General features: G+C 58.7%; 1 protein-coding gene across 1 annotated transcript; it reads right to left on the reverse strand.

Moving 5' to 3' along the window:
* Positions 1-1,011: 1,011 nt before the first annotated feature.
* On the reverse strand, positions 1,012-5,812 carry SOX8 (SRY-box transcription factor 8). Its single transcript, XM_036280114.1, has 3 exons — positions 5,287-5,812; positions 3,832-4,061; positions 1,012-3,030 (listed from the first exon to the last, which is right to left on the reverse strand). Exons 1-3 carry the CDS (start codon positions 5,706-5,708, stop codon positions 2,291-2,293), a joined length of 1,392 nt encoding a protein of 463 aa, XP_036136007.1. The 5' UTR covers positions 5,709-5,812; the 3' UTR covers positions 1,012-2,290.
* Positions 5,813-10,535: the final 4,723 nt, after the last annotated feature.

A 10,535-nucleotide genomic window follows, 5' to 3' on the forward strand; every position in this document is an offset into this window, starting at 1 on the left:
CACTGTTCTTGGCAGGCCCTGGAAGTGGCTCCCCACATGGGTCGAGAGATGTGCCCTGGACCGCAGCCACGCAGGCGGCTGGGCAGGCGAGGGAAAGGGGTGAATGCCCCCCTATACCTGGGCCGCCCCATTAAAATTGCAGAGGCAGCTGCCTCGTATATCTGGGTTCTCGTGAGAAGCATAATCTTCCTCTAACCCCCAGCCCTGAGAGGCCCCGAACCAGCCGCGTGTGCCGGGGAGGCCCAGCCAGGGGGTGAGGCTGCCCCTTGCTTGCTGTCACTCCCCACAACCGTTTCTCCCTAGAAACACTTTCCGCCAAACAGACAACCCTGCCCGGCTCCTGCAGGGCGGCTTTTATCCCGCTCCCAGCCTGGCCCTGTGCCAGCGCCCGAAAAATGCCGTCAACCACCCAGAAACCCGCTCTGGGATTTGCCTGGGAGGAAACCACAGCCCCCGAATCTGGCCCATCTGGACCCGTTTTGCCTACTGAGGAGGCCCCCCAGGACGGAAGATGCATCGCCAGCTTCCTGGAGGCTTCTGAGATCTGTCATGTTCAAATTCAGACGCAGTGCCCAAGAGGGAGGGTGGTCTGGCCACCCCCCTGGGATGGAGATGGGTCTGCACCTTCAATCGGGGTCTGGCTGGCCCAGGGGCTCTGACTGTCCATGTCCTCCAAGGCTCAGAGCCCCACCCCTGCCTTGGCCAAGCGCCTTCAAAGCGGGGCCCCAGGGCCTTGGAGCCCCACACCCCCAGGCTCAGGGAAAGCAACAAACACAACGCAGCCCACGTAGATAGAAAGCATTTTTTTTTTTTAATTTTATCAAATCAATCTGTACAAAAGTTAGCATGGCTTGGTCAGAAAGTAGTGAAACACAGCAGGTAAGTGAGAGCAAAAGTCCAAACTCAACACCGAAAAATAGACTGCATAAAAATGAGTTTGCTGTAGTTCCCCGCCCCCGCCCACAGACAGAGATATGCAAAAAAGACTTTTCTAGAAAAAGGTAGGAAAAGTAGAAAAAGTAAAAAGAAGCAACTTCTTCAAGGTATTTACATTTACAAAGTTTAAAGGCACAAGTTTCCATGAAATTGGCAGTCATCATAGCTCAGCGTACAGCGGAAGCAGTACAGGTAAGTCAGGTATTATTCGTCTAAAACGAAGAATCTAAAAACGCTTAGTGAAGAAGGTTTTAGTTTCACAGCTTGGAGGTGGCGCCTGGTTCCTAAGAGCCAAGATTAATGTGTTTCTGAAGCCACCACATCCCAGGAAATTCCCGTCTCTACCACTTAGCACAGTTGTGGGCAGGGATGAAACGCAATGATGTCCCTGCCTTCTAAACCTCAAGTTAATACCTGGTGCCAGGAGCGCCCCAACCTGATCGGAGACACTACAAGGCCAATTCCTTCTCCTTCACAGTCCCAGCTGCCTCCTGGAAGCCCGGGCTCCAGCCCCTCCCGGAGCCTCCCAGCAGCTGGGCTCCAAAAGGCCCAGATCAAGGGTCCCAACCCACCTGCACTCTTGGCCCACGTCCTCAGCTCCCAGGCTTCCATTTTATCTTAAATTCTACTCTCTGCACAAATTACTTCACTAATTAAAGATAAAATAATACAGGACATAAATACATTTTAACAGCTTTCAAAACAAATCAAACACTTTGAGCTTCAAAAATAAAAGTTAAAAAATAAAATAAAATAAAAAGAGAGAAGTGTTAATCACAGCCAAACCTTCCTCAGAAGAACCCTAACTACAAGGAACACCTCAGATCTAAAAAGCTGGTCCCAAGAGATGCTCTTGCAGACTCATCCTCGCCAAGGCTGTGGGTGTGCCGTCTCTCGACGCAGAAATGTCATCCGTTGGTCCTGGGAGTTCTTGGTGCTGAAGCTGGCCGGGACCTCAGAACGCAGGGAGCCTGGAGACCCAGCGCCTCTTCCCTCCTTTTGTCCTTTGTACTGTGGCTCCATTTTGCACCCACTGTGATGCAAAACCCAGGTGCTGATGTCTGCAGAAGAGAGACCCAATGGCCACCCTTCGTTTCAAAGTTGCCAGTCACCACAAAGAGAGAGGAGGAAAAGAGGGCTTTGTCCTTTGACGGAAGTTTGGAGATCTGGAAGCAAAGGGGCTCGGTTGGTTTCCTGCACACGTCAGCAGGCACTTGATGGAGCTGGGCACACACCGCTGCCTCTTCTCACCTCATTCGCCAACATCTCCAGGGAGACCTCAGAGGCTCTCTCTTTGCAGAGATAAAGGTTCTCCTCTGCCCATGCCGGCCCCCTCCACTCAATCACGGTGCCTTCAGGGTCTAGTCAAGGTGGTATACACGGGCTGGTCCCAGTTACTGGGGGGGCTGTGGGCAGGCGGCACAGAGAGGCTGCTGAGCAAGGGCGAGGTATAGGGCCGGCGGGAGGAGTGGAAGTAGGGATACTGGTAGAGGCTGGATGGGTAGCCAGCGTACGGGTTGTAGTAGTTGGGAGCCTGAAGGTCAGTGTAGTCGCACTGTGAGCTGGTGAAGGAGCTGGCAGCTGCAGCAGAGGCAGCCGTGGTGACGCTGGCCTGAGCGCTGTAGGAGCTGTAGTCGGTGCGGCCCGGAGAGCTGTGCGACTGGTCACTGTAGTGGCCGGGGCTCAGCTGCTCCGTCTTGATATGCGGCCGAGGGGGACCCGCTTCAGTGGGTGATGCAGAAGCCGATGGGGCTCCCTTGTGGGCCCACACAGGGGATGCGCCAATGCCCGTCGACCCGGAGTGTGAGTAGGAGGCACCCCCATAGGAGCCAGAGGTGGAAGGCTGGCCTGGCTCTGTGGGCAGGGCTGAGTGGCCGTTGAGGGGCAGATACTGGTCAAACTCGTGGACATCGAAGGTGTCCATGTTGCCGATGACCTCACTGCTCAGCTCTGAAATGTCCACGTTGCTGAAGTCGATGTTCTGGCGCCCACTGTCCACCAGGCGGCGGCCTTCCAGCTTCAGCTCTTGCTTGCCCCCTTGGTGCAGGTCCGTCTTGGGGGTGGTAGGTGGGGTGGGTGGCCCGTGGGTCTGCCCTAGGGTCAGAGCACATTTCAGGGATGAATGCCCCTTCTATGGGGGGTGGAGGGTGGGGCTGGCAGGGCCGGCAGGCTGGCGACATGCACATGGGAGGAAAACCAGCCCGCTAACAGCCACAGGTAGGAATCAACAGCTTTTTGTTCCTGTACATTTCCCAGAAATTCCAGTAAAGCCAGACCCAGACCTCACTCCTTGCCTGCGAAAATTCCGTTAAGCACTGTTCTACGGAGAGACCTGGGGCCAAGGAGGCCCCACTGTGAAAACCACAGTGGAGAAAAAAAGAGATAACCAAATTTAAGAAGCGCTCAAGGAGCACCCAACCCGTGCACTTAACAGCAACACAATCCACACAAGACCTGTTCACGGCTTTAGCCAGCTTGACTGAGACTGCTTGGGGACCAAGATGCACCCTGGTCAGTGGAAGCCTGAAGCTGGGCTGCTGACCACCATGCTTGCAGCAGGAGTGAGTCCTGGGTCAGAATCAGCAAAAAGGCCCGGGGAGGCAGAGATGCCTTTGGGTAAGACAGAAAACCCTATGTCACAGGGTGCCAACCAGGCAACCTGTGAGACTCTCCAAGCTCAGAGCAGCTAAGCAGGGTACCACTCCCCCAGAGTGTGCATCAGAAGTGGCTGCCACTGGGAGCGTTTGGGGGAACCAGAGAAGGTTTGGTCCTCTTGTGGGTGTCTGCCCTGGGCGTGAGCCCTTGTTCCCTCCCCCACTGCCCATCTCTGCCATGGCCAGAACCCCCACTTCTCCCACTGGGGATTCTCAGCCACTGAGAACCTCAGAAGCTGACCTGTGTGGTCGCCATGGTGGTGTGCGTCGCCAAGGCCCGTGTCAGTCTTGTACACGGCACCGCTGGGGTGGTGGCCCAGCTCAGCGCCTGAGTCCGAGTCGCTCTGGCCTGTCTTGACACTCTTCCTCCGACGCGGCTGGTACTTGTAATCCGGGTGGTCCTTTTTGTGCTGAACCCGCAGCCGCTCTGCCTCCTCCACGAAGGGCCGCTTCTCACTCTCACTCAGCAAGCTGCAGAGCCAAGAACACAATCAGGATGTCAAGGGCGTCTGGGCCAGCACTGGTGTCCTCGCTGCATGGGAGCTGGACTGTGCCCCAGATGAGATGCGAAAAGGGAACCAGGACCACCCTGACCAGGAAAGAATGCACCCACACCTCCGTAGGCACCAAGCAGTGATCCCCCTCTCTGAGCCAAGGTGCCAGGTTGGTGAGATCTGTGTGCTCAAGAGTCAAAGAAGGAGCGGTAAGGAAACCTAAATCTCGTTCCTCCTCCTCTGACTCCCCCAGCCCAGCAGTGCTTGTTCCCTCCCTTATAAGCTTTACTAAGGCAGGCAAGGGAGGAGGGCAGGACCCAGCTGAGAATACACTATGGACAAAGTGAGCTTTCCGGGAACTGAGATGGGACTTCTCAGGCAGCTGGGTTTCCCAGGCCTCCAGAAACTCTGGCAAAATCCGGTGGTTCTCAGTGAGGCTCAGAACACTCACTGGCCCCTCTGACTGTTCCAGAAGCTCACTTCTAACTGCCTGTGGGACAGGGCACTGGAGCACAGAGGTACAGGTCCACGGTGCTCCAAATGTACAGAAGCAGTAGCACAGAACACAAACATAAACACCGCTCATGAGGTGAGGTACAGGAAAGTGTACCGGTTCCCTGAACCCAAAGCCGTCCATTTAAAACCCAATTACAAGAGCGTTTGGTGGGGTAGGCTGTCCTGAGCAGCAACTTTGTCACTGTTGCTGTCCAATTTTCTACAAAAACTACCAGTCTCACCATGCCAAAGTGTGCAGCTGTGTGGGGAAGGTGCCAGCACAGCAGACCCTCCCTCTGCCCTTTCCAAGGAGGGGCACCTCCAGACAGCAGCATGCTACCCACCGCTGTGTCCTGCTCCCAGACAAATGCAACCTTTCCTAGGGGAGGAACAGGCTTCCAGGCTTGGAGGCCACTTAACTGGGGCTCCCAACTCTGCATGCCAGCCACTACCTTCGACAGGCTATTCCTGATCCAGGATCCAGGAATGTGGTAAGGGTGGCATACTCCTTCTGCTGTCCTCTGTGGGCCCACACCCGGAGGGCCCGCGCCTGGTCCCTGCTGGCCAGAGGGTGTTTTTCCACTAGGGCTCGCCCTGGGAACAGCCACTGGGAGCAGGGCCGAGACTGGGCGTAGCGCCACCTCCCCGAGCCCCCGAGCACCCCAGGACTCACTCACAGCCCCTGCCTCCGGACTGGGGACACTCACCGCCACAGCTTGCCCAGTGTCTTGCTGAGCTCGGCGTTGTGCAGGTGCGGGTACTGATCGGCCAGCTTACGGCGTGCCGCCTGCGCCCACACCATGAAGGCATTCATGGGCCGCTTCACGTGTGGCTTGGCTTTGAGCGCGCCCCCGCCGCCGCCGCGCACCGGCATGGGCACCAAGCTCCAGTCGTAGCCCTTGAGCACCTGCGACACAGCGTCGCGAATGCAGGCTGGAAAGCGTTCATCCGCCGCCTCGGCTGGGTCGCCCCGGCCGCTGACCCCCGCGGACGCCGCTCGGCCCAGGCCCTCGGAACCCGAAGGCGACGGCGGCGCGTCCGAGTCCGAGTCCTCCACGTGCGACATGGAGCTGGCGGTGCCGGACGGGCTGCAGGGCGGCTGGGCGCGGGACTCGCTCATGTCCAGCATCTGGACCGCACGCGGAGGGGCGCACACCGGGGATGCGCACCGGGTCCGATGCCCGGCTGCGCTGCGGCCTCTCTGCGGTCCGAGGTCACAGCGCGATGGCCCGACCTGCGTCCCCACCGCCGCAGCCGTCCACGGTCCTCCAGTCGTCGCTTCTGCTGCCGGAGCTCAGTCCCCGCGGAGGGACCCGCAACAAGTTTCTTTAAGCTGCGATTGCGAGGCTCCGCCCCGCTCGGTTCCCTATTGGCCGCCCCGGGCGCCAGTGGCCCTGGGGGCGGAGTCTAGCCGCCCCTCCCCTCCCCCCACCTTAAAGAAAGCGCGGTGATTCCCGCTGTTGCCGCTCGCGCCCCGCCCGCCGCTGCACCACGTGGGGCTCGGTGTGCCCACCAGCTGAGGACCCGATGTGGGGTGGTGCACCCGCTCGCCGGATCGCCCCCCAAACGCTGCGGGCCCCCCTCCCAGGAGGGCCAAAAAGGAAAAAAGGGACAGAGGTGGGGAACGCTGGGGTGCTCCGGGGTGCCCTGAACGCCCTGGGGGCTCTCCGCCCTGCGTGTGCGTGGCGGCTCCTGTGCATCCCAACCCAGATCCAGTAGCCCAGCCTCGAGTAGCCAGCTCCGCAAGTAGGCGGGTCCTCAAGATCCTTCCCCACCAGCCCGTCTTGAGCCCTGACGTCTCGCCCGAAGTTCAGAGGCGCCGGGGTCAGCTGCTGCCAGCCTGCGGCCCAGGGGAAGGTCGGCCGGCCGCCTTGACTTAAAGCGGGGCTCCCTTCCAGCAGGGTCGGCGCAACGTGCCGGAGCCTCCAGCGCGCCCTGAACCTGCGTGCCGCGCAGGTTAAGTTAACACGCACCCAGGAGCCACGGCTGGGAGCCAGGTGACCCCAGGTGTTCCACCCGATCCGGGTACAAGCTTGGAAAGAGCAGCGGGGGCGCGATCCCAGGAGTCGGGGCAACAGTGGGGGGTGGGAGCGCTGGGCGGGGCTTGGGCTGACCCTAGCTGTTCAGTCCCTGGGGCGGCCGGGCGGATGGCGTGGCCGGACGTGGGGGCCCAGGGCCTTCCGGGCGTGACCCGGGGGATGGGGGCGCGGAGGCCGCCCGGCGGGGCGGTCCTGGGTGGTCTGGCGGAGGCGGAGGTCGTTCCTGGCTCTTGGAGTGGAGGAGGTGGGCGGGGTGTGCCGCCCTGATGGGGGCGGTGGGGTCGGGGAAGGGACATTTTCCCCAAGGCAAGAGCCGGGCTGCGGCTCGGAGTCCCGACCTAAGACCGCCCCCTCGAGCTGGCTTTGGGCCCGACGGTTCCCGGGGGCGGCACGAATTCTTTCTTCAAGCCTACCGGGAGGCGACCGACCGGCCTCATAGAGCCTCGCCATGCACCCTCCCCAACGGGCGTGTCCGAGCTTGTGGCCCGCGAGTCCCGGCTGACCCCAAGCAAGGGCGCCGGGTTCGCCAGCTGCGCACATCCTGCCGAGTCCCGGACGCCTGGCGAGTAGCCGTTGGAACTGAAGGAGTGACGCCGTTTCTCTGGCAGCAGAAGAGGCTGGTCTGTCACCGGAAAACTTAAAATTAAAAGTCGGAGGGTGGTGCCGAAGCTTCCCCGCCACACCTTTACCACCCCTGGGGAGGACACCGCGCCTCCCACCGCCCAGAACGCGCCTCCGACCGCGCAGGACGCTCCTCCTGCCCCAACACCGGCAAAGGAGACCATGCCCACAGAGGGTCCGCCTCCGCCCAGGGCTGTGAATTCTTTAGAAACAGAGATGCCGCGTTTTGAACTGAGCCGGTCCATCCCGACCGTCCCGACCGCCCTTTGCCTCACAGGGTCTGCTCCAGTCCCCTCAGCCATGCATTCCCTTGCATCTGCAGTGCGCCGGCCCAGGTCTCCTGCCACCTGCGGGTGGCGGGAAGGCCTCTTGTATTCGTTCATGGACTAACCCGCTTGCCACAGGTCAGTGAGCCCCACTTTTCACCTCCGGGGAAAACGCCCCAGGACTGGCGCTTGCTCTTTAAGGTAAACAGAGTGCTGGGAGAGGGAGAGCAGGCCTACCCTCTTGCCTTTCTTCCTGCCACCTGCCTCCTTTTGCTGGGTCACCTGTCAAGGAACACCCTTCCCTCCTGGTCTGCAGTCACTCCTTTTTGGAGGTCCTGCTTTCCACTCCTACTCCCCACTCTGCAGCCAGAGGATACTGGGGGAAGGCCCAAGTGAGGGCTACCTGGGGGCATCCACGGGACCCATGCAAGTGCAAGCAGGGTTTAAGGGTAGGGGGCATGGATGACAGACCTGGCCCAAATTGTCCTGCCCCTCCGGAGCAGATCCCAACCCCCTTCCTGTGCCCAGTGTGCCCTTTGGCACCAGGTCTGGGTTTTCAATAAGAGCTGTCTTGTCCCAGGACAATGAGGCACAGGCTGCATTGTGTGTACCCACAAGGCAGCTTCTCCCTGTTCCCAACCCACCCACAAGGGACACCACACAGCCATGCCTGAGTCCCCAAGACACAGACAGGTGACTTATGGGACCCTTGGAGGAAAAGAGGCTGAGCTGGGGGAGTCTAGTGCTAGACCCAGGTCACACAGGGTGTGGCATGTGTGGTCCTAGGCCCTACAGGGCTGCATTGACCACCTTGGGACTGGTGGGAGGGTGGTGGTGGGCAGACTTTGTCATATACGCGTAGGCCACAGTCCGATGGGATGGGTGGGAAGGGAAGCTCCCCACCAGGGCTTGGCCCAGGTCACTGAGAGCAAATGCGTGCACTTCCAAGAGGGTGGCACTCAGGGTGCAGCCCCCACAGTCGAGGACAGGCTGCTGACACGTGGGGCGGCGCCCAGGCCATCTTAAAGGCCTCTAAACTTGCCATGTACTGCCCAGCCTCATCTTCCATTAGTTCTAACCTTGGTTTATGTCTTCAGCCACTAGGTGGGCCCTGAATGGACACTAGGACATGGCCTTCAGAAAAGGAGCTAGTTGCAATTGGTTCTTGTGTTCACCAATATTAATGAAGCCCTGCTTTGTGCCAGTGGCTTTTCTGGGCAGCACAGTACAGAACCACACTGCACACTCCCTGTCTGGAAGATGCTGGAAGTGAGGAGAGAGCCAACAGCAGACACAACAAGGGGCTGAGACATTCACCACATGAGACATGGCTCCAGGAAGGTGGCTTTGAGGAGGTGACAATTAAGCTAAGACCTGAAGCTTCCAATCTCTCAGAGAGAGAAAAAAACACTCCAAGGGTGGGGATGGGGTTATATGCAAAGGCCCTGAGGCAGCAGAAAGCACAGTAAGGTATCTGCAAATAGTTCGGCCCTGGTGACTTAAAACTTGAGGGGCAGCTCTTTGAAGCCCTCTCAGTCTACCTCCTGCCCTCCCCTTCTCTCAGCTATTCTTTACTGCCCCAGTCCACATGACCTCACCTTCATCTAGTGGGCTTTGTGGTTCCTGGGAAAGCTGATGTACCCATACACCCTGGCAGAGGTCCCAGGGCACCTACAAAGAAGGAGGCACCCCCTGTGCATAAGAGACCTGAGGCCTGGCCAATCTTGACCTAGAGAACTCTAGGAATCCTCTTCCAGGCACAGAGACCCTCCCCAACCTTCCATACCCACGTCTTCTAGCGGTGACCAGCTCAGGAAGCCCACCTGTGCTAGGTACTAGAGAGGCTGAGTGGGAAGGAAGGGACTGCTAAGGGCTAAATGCCACTATAGAGGAGGGTACTTTGCTGCCACTTCTTGCATTGCCCTGCCCATCCTCTGCCTGGCCTGGTCTTGGACAGTCAGGGAGGCCACGTTCATAGTTTTTACAGTCTTTAACAGGAAGGTGTTGGGAGCAGGCCACGTGGGACCGTGAGCTCCAATGCCAGCACATCCCCTGTGTCTGCAGCCCTGGCCTGGGCTTATCTACAAGCCAGCCTGAGGAGGTTGGCATCACATCCTAGATACCCTGGCTCGGCCTTGGAGATTAATTGGTGCTTTTAATTACTGGCAGGTCTGCAGAATACAAACGTTCAGCCCTGACCAGTTTGGCTCAGCAGTTAGAGGGTTGGCCTATGGTCCAGAGAGACCCGGGTTCAATTCCCACTAAGGGCATGTACCTTGGTTGCAGTTTGTCCCCGGCCCTGGTTGGTCATGCGGGTGGCAGCCACTCCATGTGTCCCTTTCACGTCGATGTTTCTCTCTCTCTCTCCCTCCCACTCTATCTGAACAAAAAATGGAAACATGTCCTCGGGTGAGGATAAAAAAAAAAAAGGTTAAAAAAAATCAAACATCCAGGGCAGAGATGGGCCAGTGGCTCTGAGCAGTGGCTCCATCATGGTGGCCTCACCCTGTCCTACTGGGCCTCCAGAAATAGAAGCGAGGGACTCACAGTGATGCCAGGAGTCCAGCATCCCCTGGTAACAGACTCTGAGCTCTGGGCCAAGCTTTTTGCTGAAACCCTCTCCCTGACTTAGTTTGCCAGCTGGTGTGGAAGTTTTGATTTGGGCTTGAAGAAGGCTCTTTGGCTGAACTGGTGTCCACTTGGGAGCTGGCGGTTCCTTACCCTTCCATGCTTTCAGAGGACACTAGTAGATCATGCCTGGATTCCTCCCTTCTCTGCCTGTAGGATCAGGGTGTTCTGAGCCAGGGTGATGGGCACTGGTACCATGCACAGCACATGAGGCCCAATGTGATTGCCTGGTGTCATGTGGATGTGCAGATGTGTTGGGAACAGCTGTGGTCTCAGCTCTGGCTTCTACTCATCCCCTGCAGGGAGCAGTCCCTTAGCCCTCGGCTGTGCCCATACATCTCTCCCCAGGTTGTGGGCGCTGACCCCACCAGCAACCATTGGGTCTTGGCAACATCTCTTTGA

The sequence above is a fragment of the Molossus molossus genome, unplaced genomic scaffold, assembly GCF_014108415.1.
Source record: "Molossus molossus isolate mMolMol1 unplaced genomic scaffold, mMolMol1.p scaffold_m16_p_3, whole genome shotgun sequence".
Classification (NCBI taxonomy): Eukaryota; Metazoa; Chordata; class Mammalia; order Chiroptera; family Molossidae; genus Molossus; species Molossus molossus.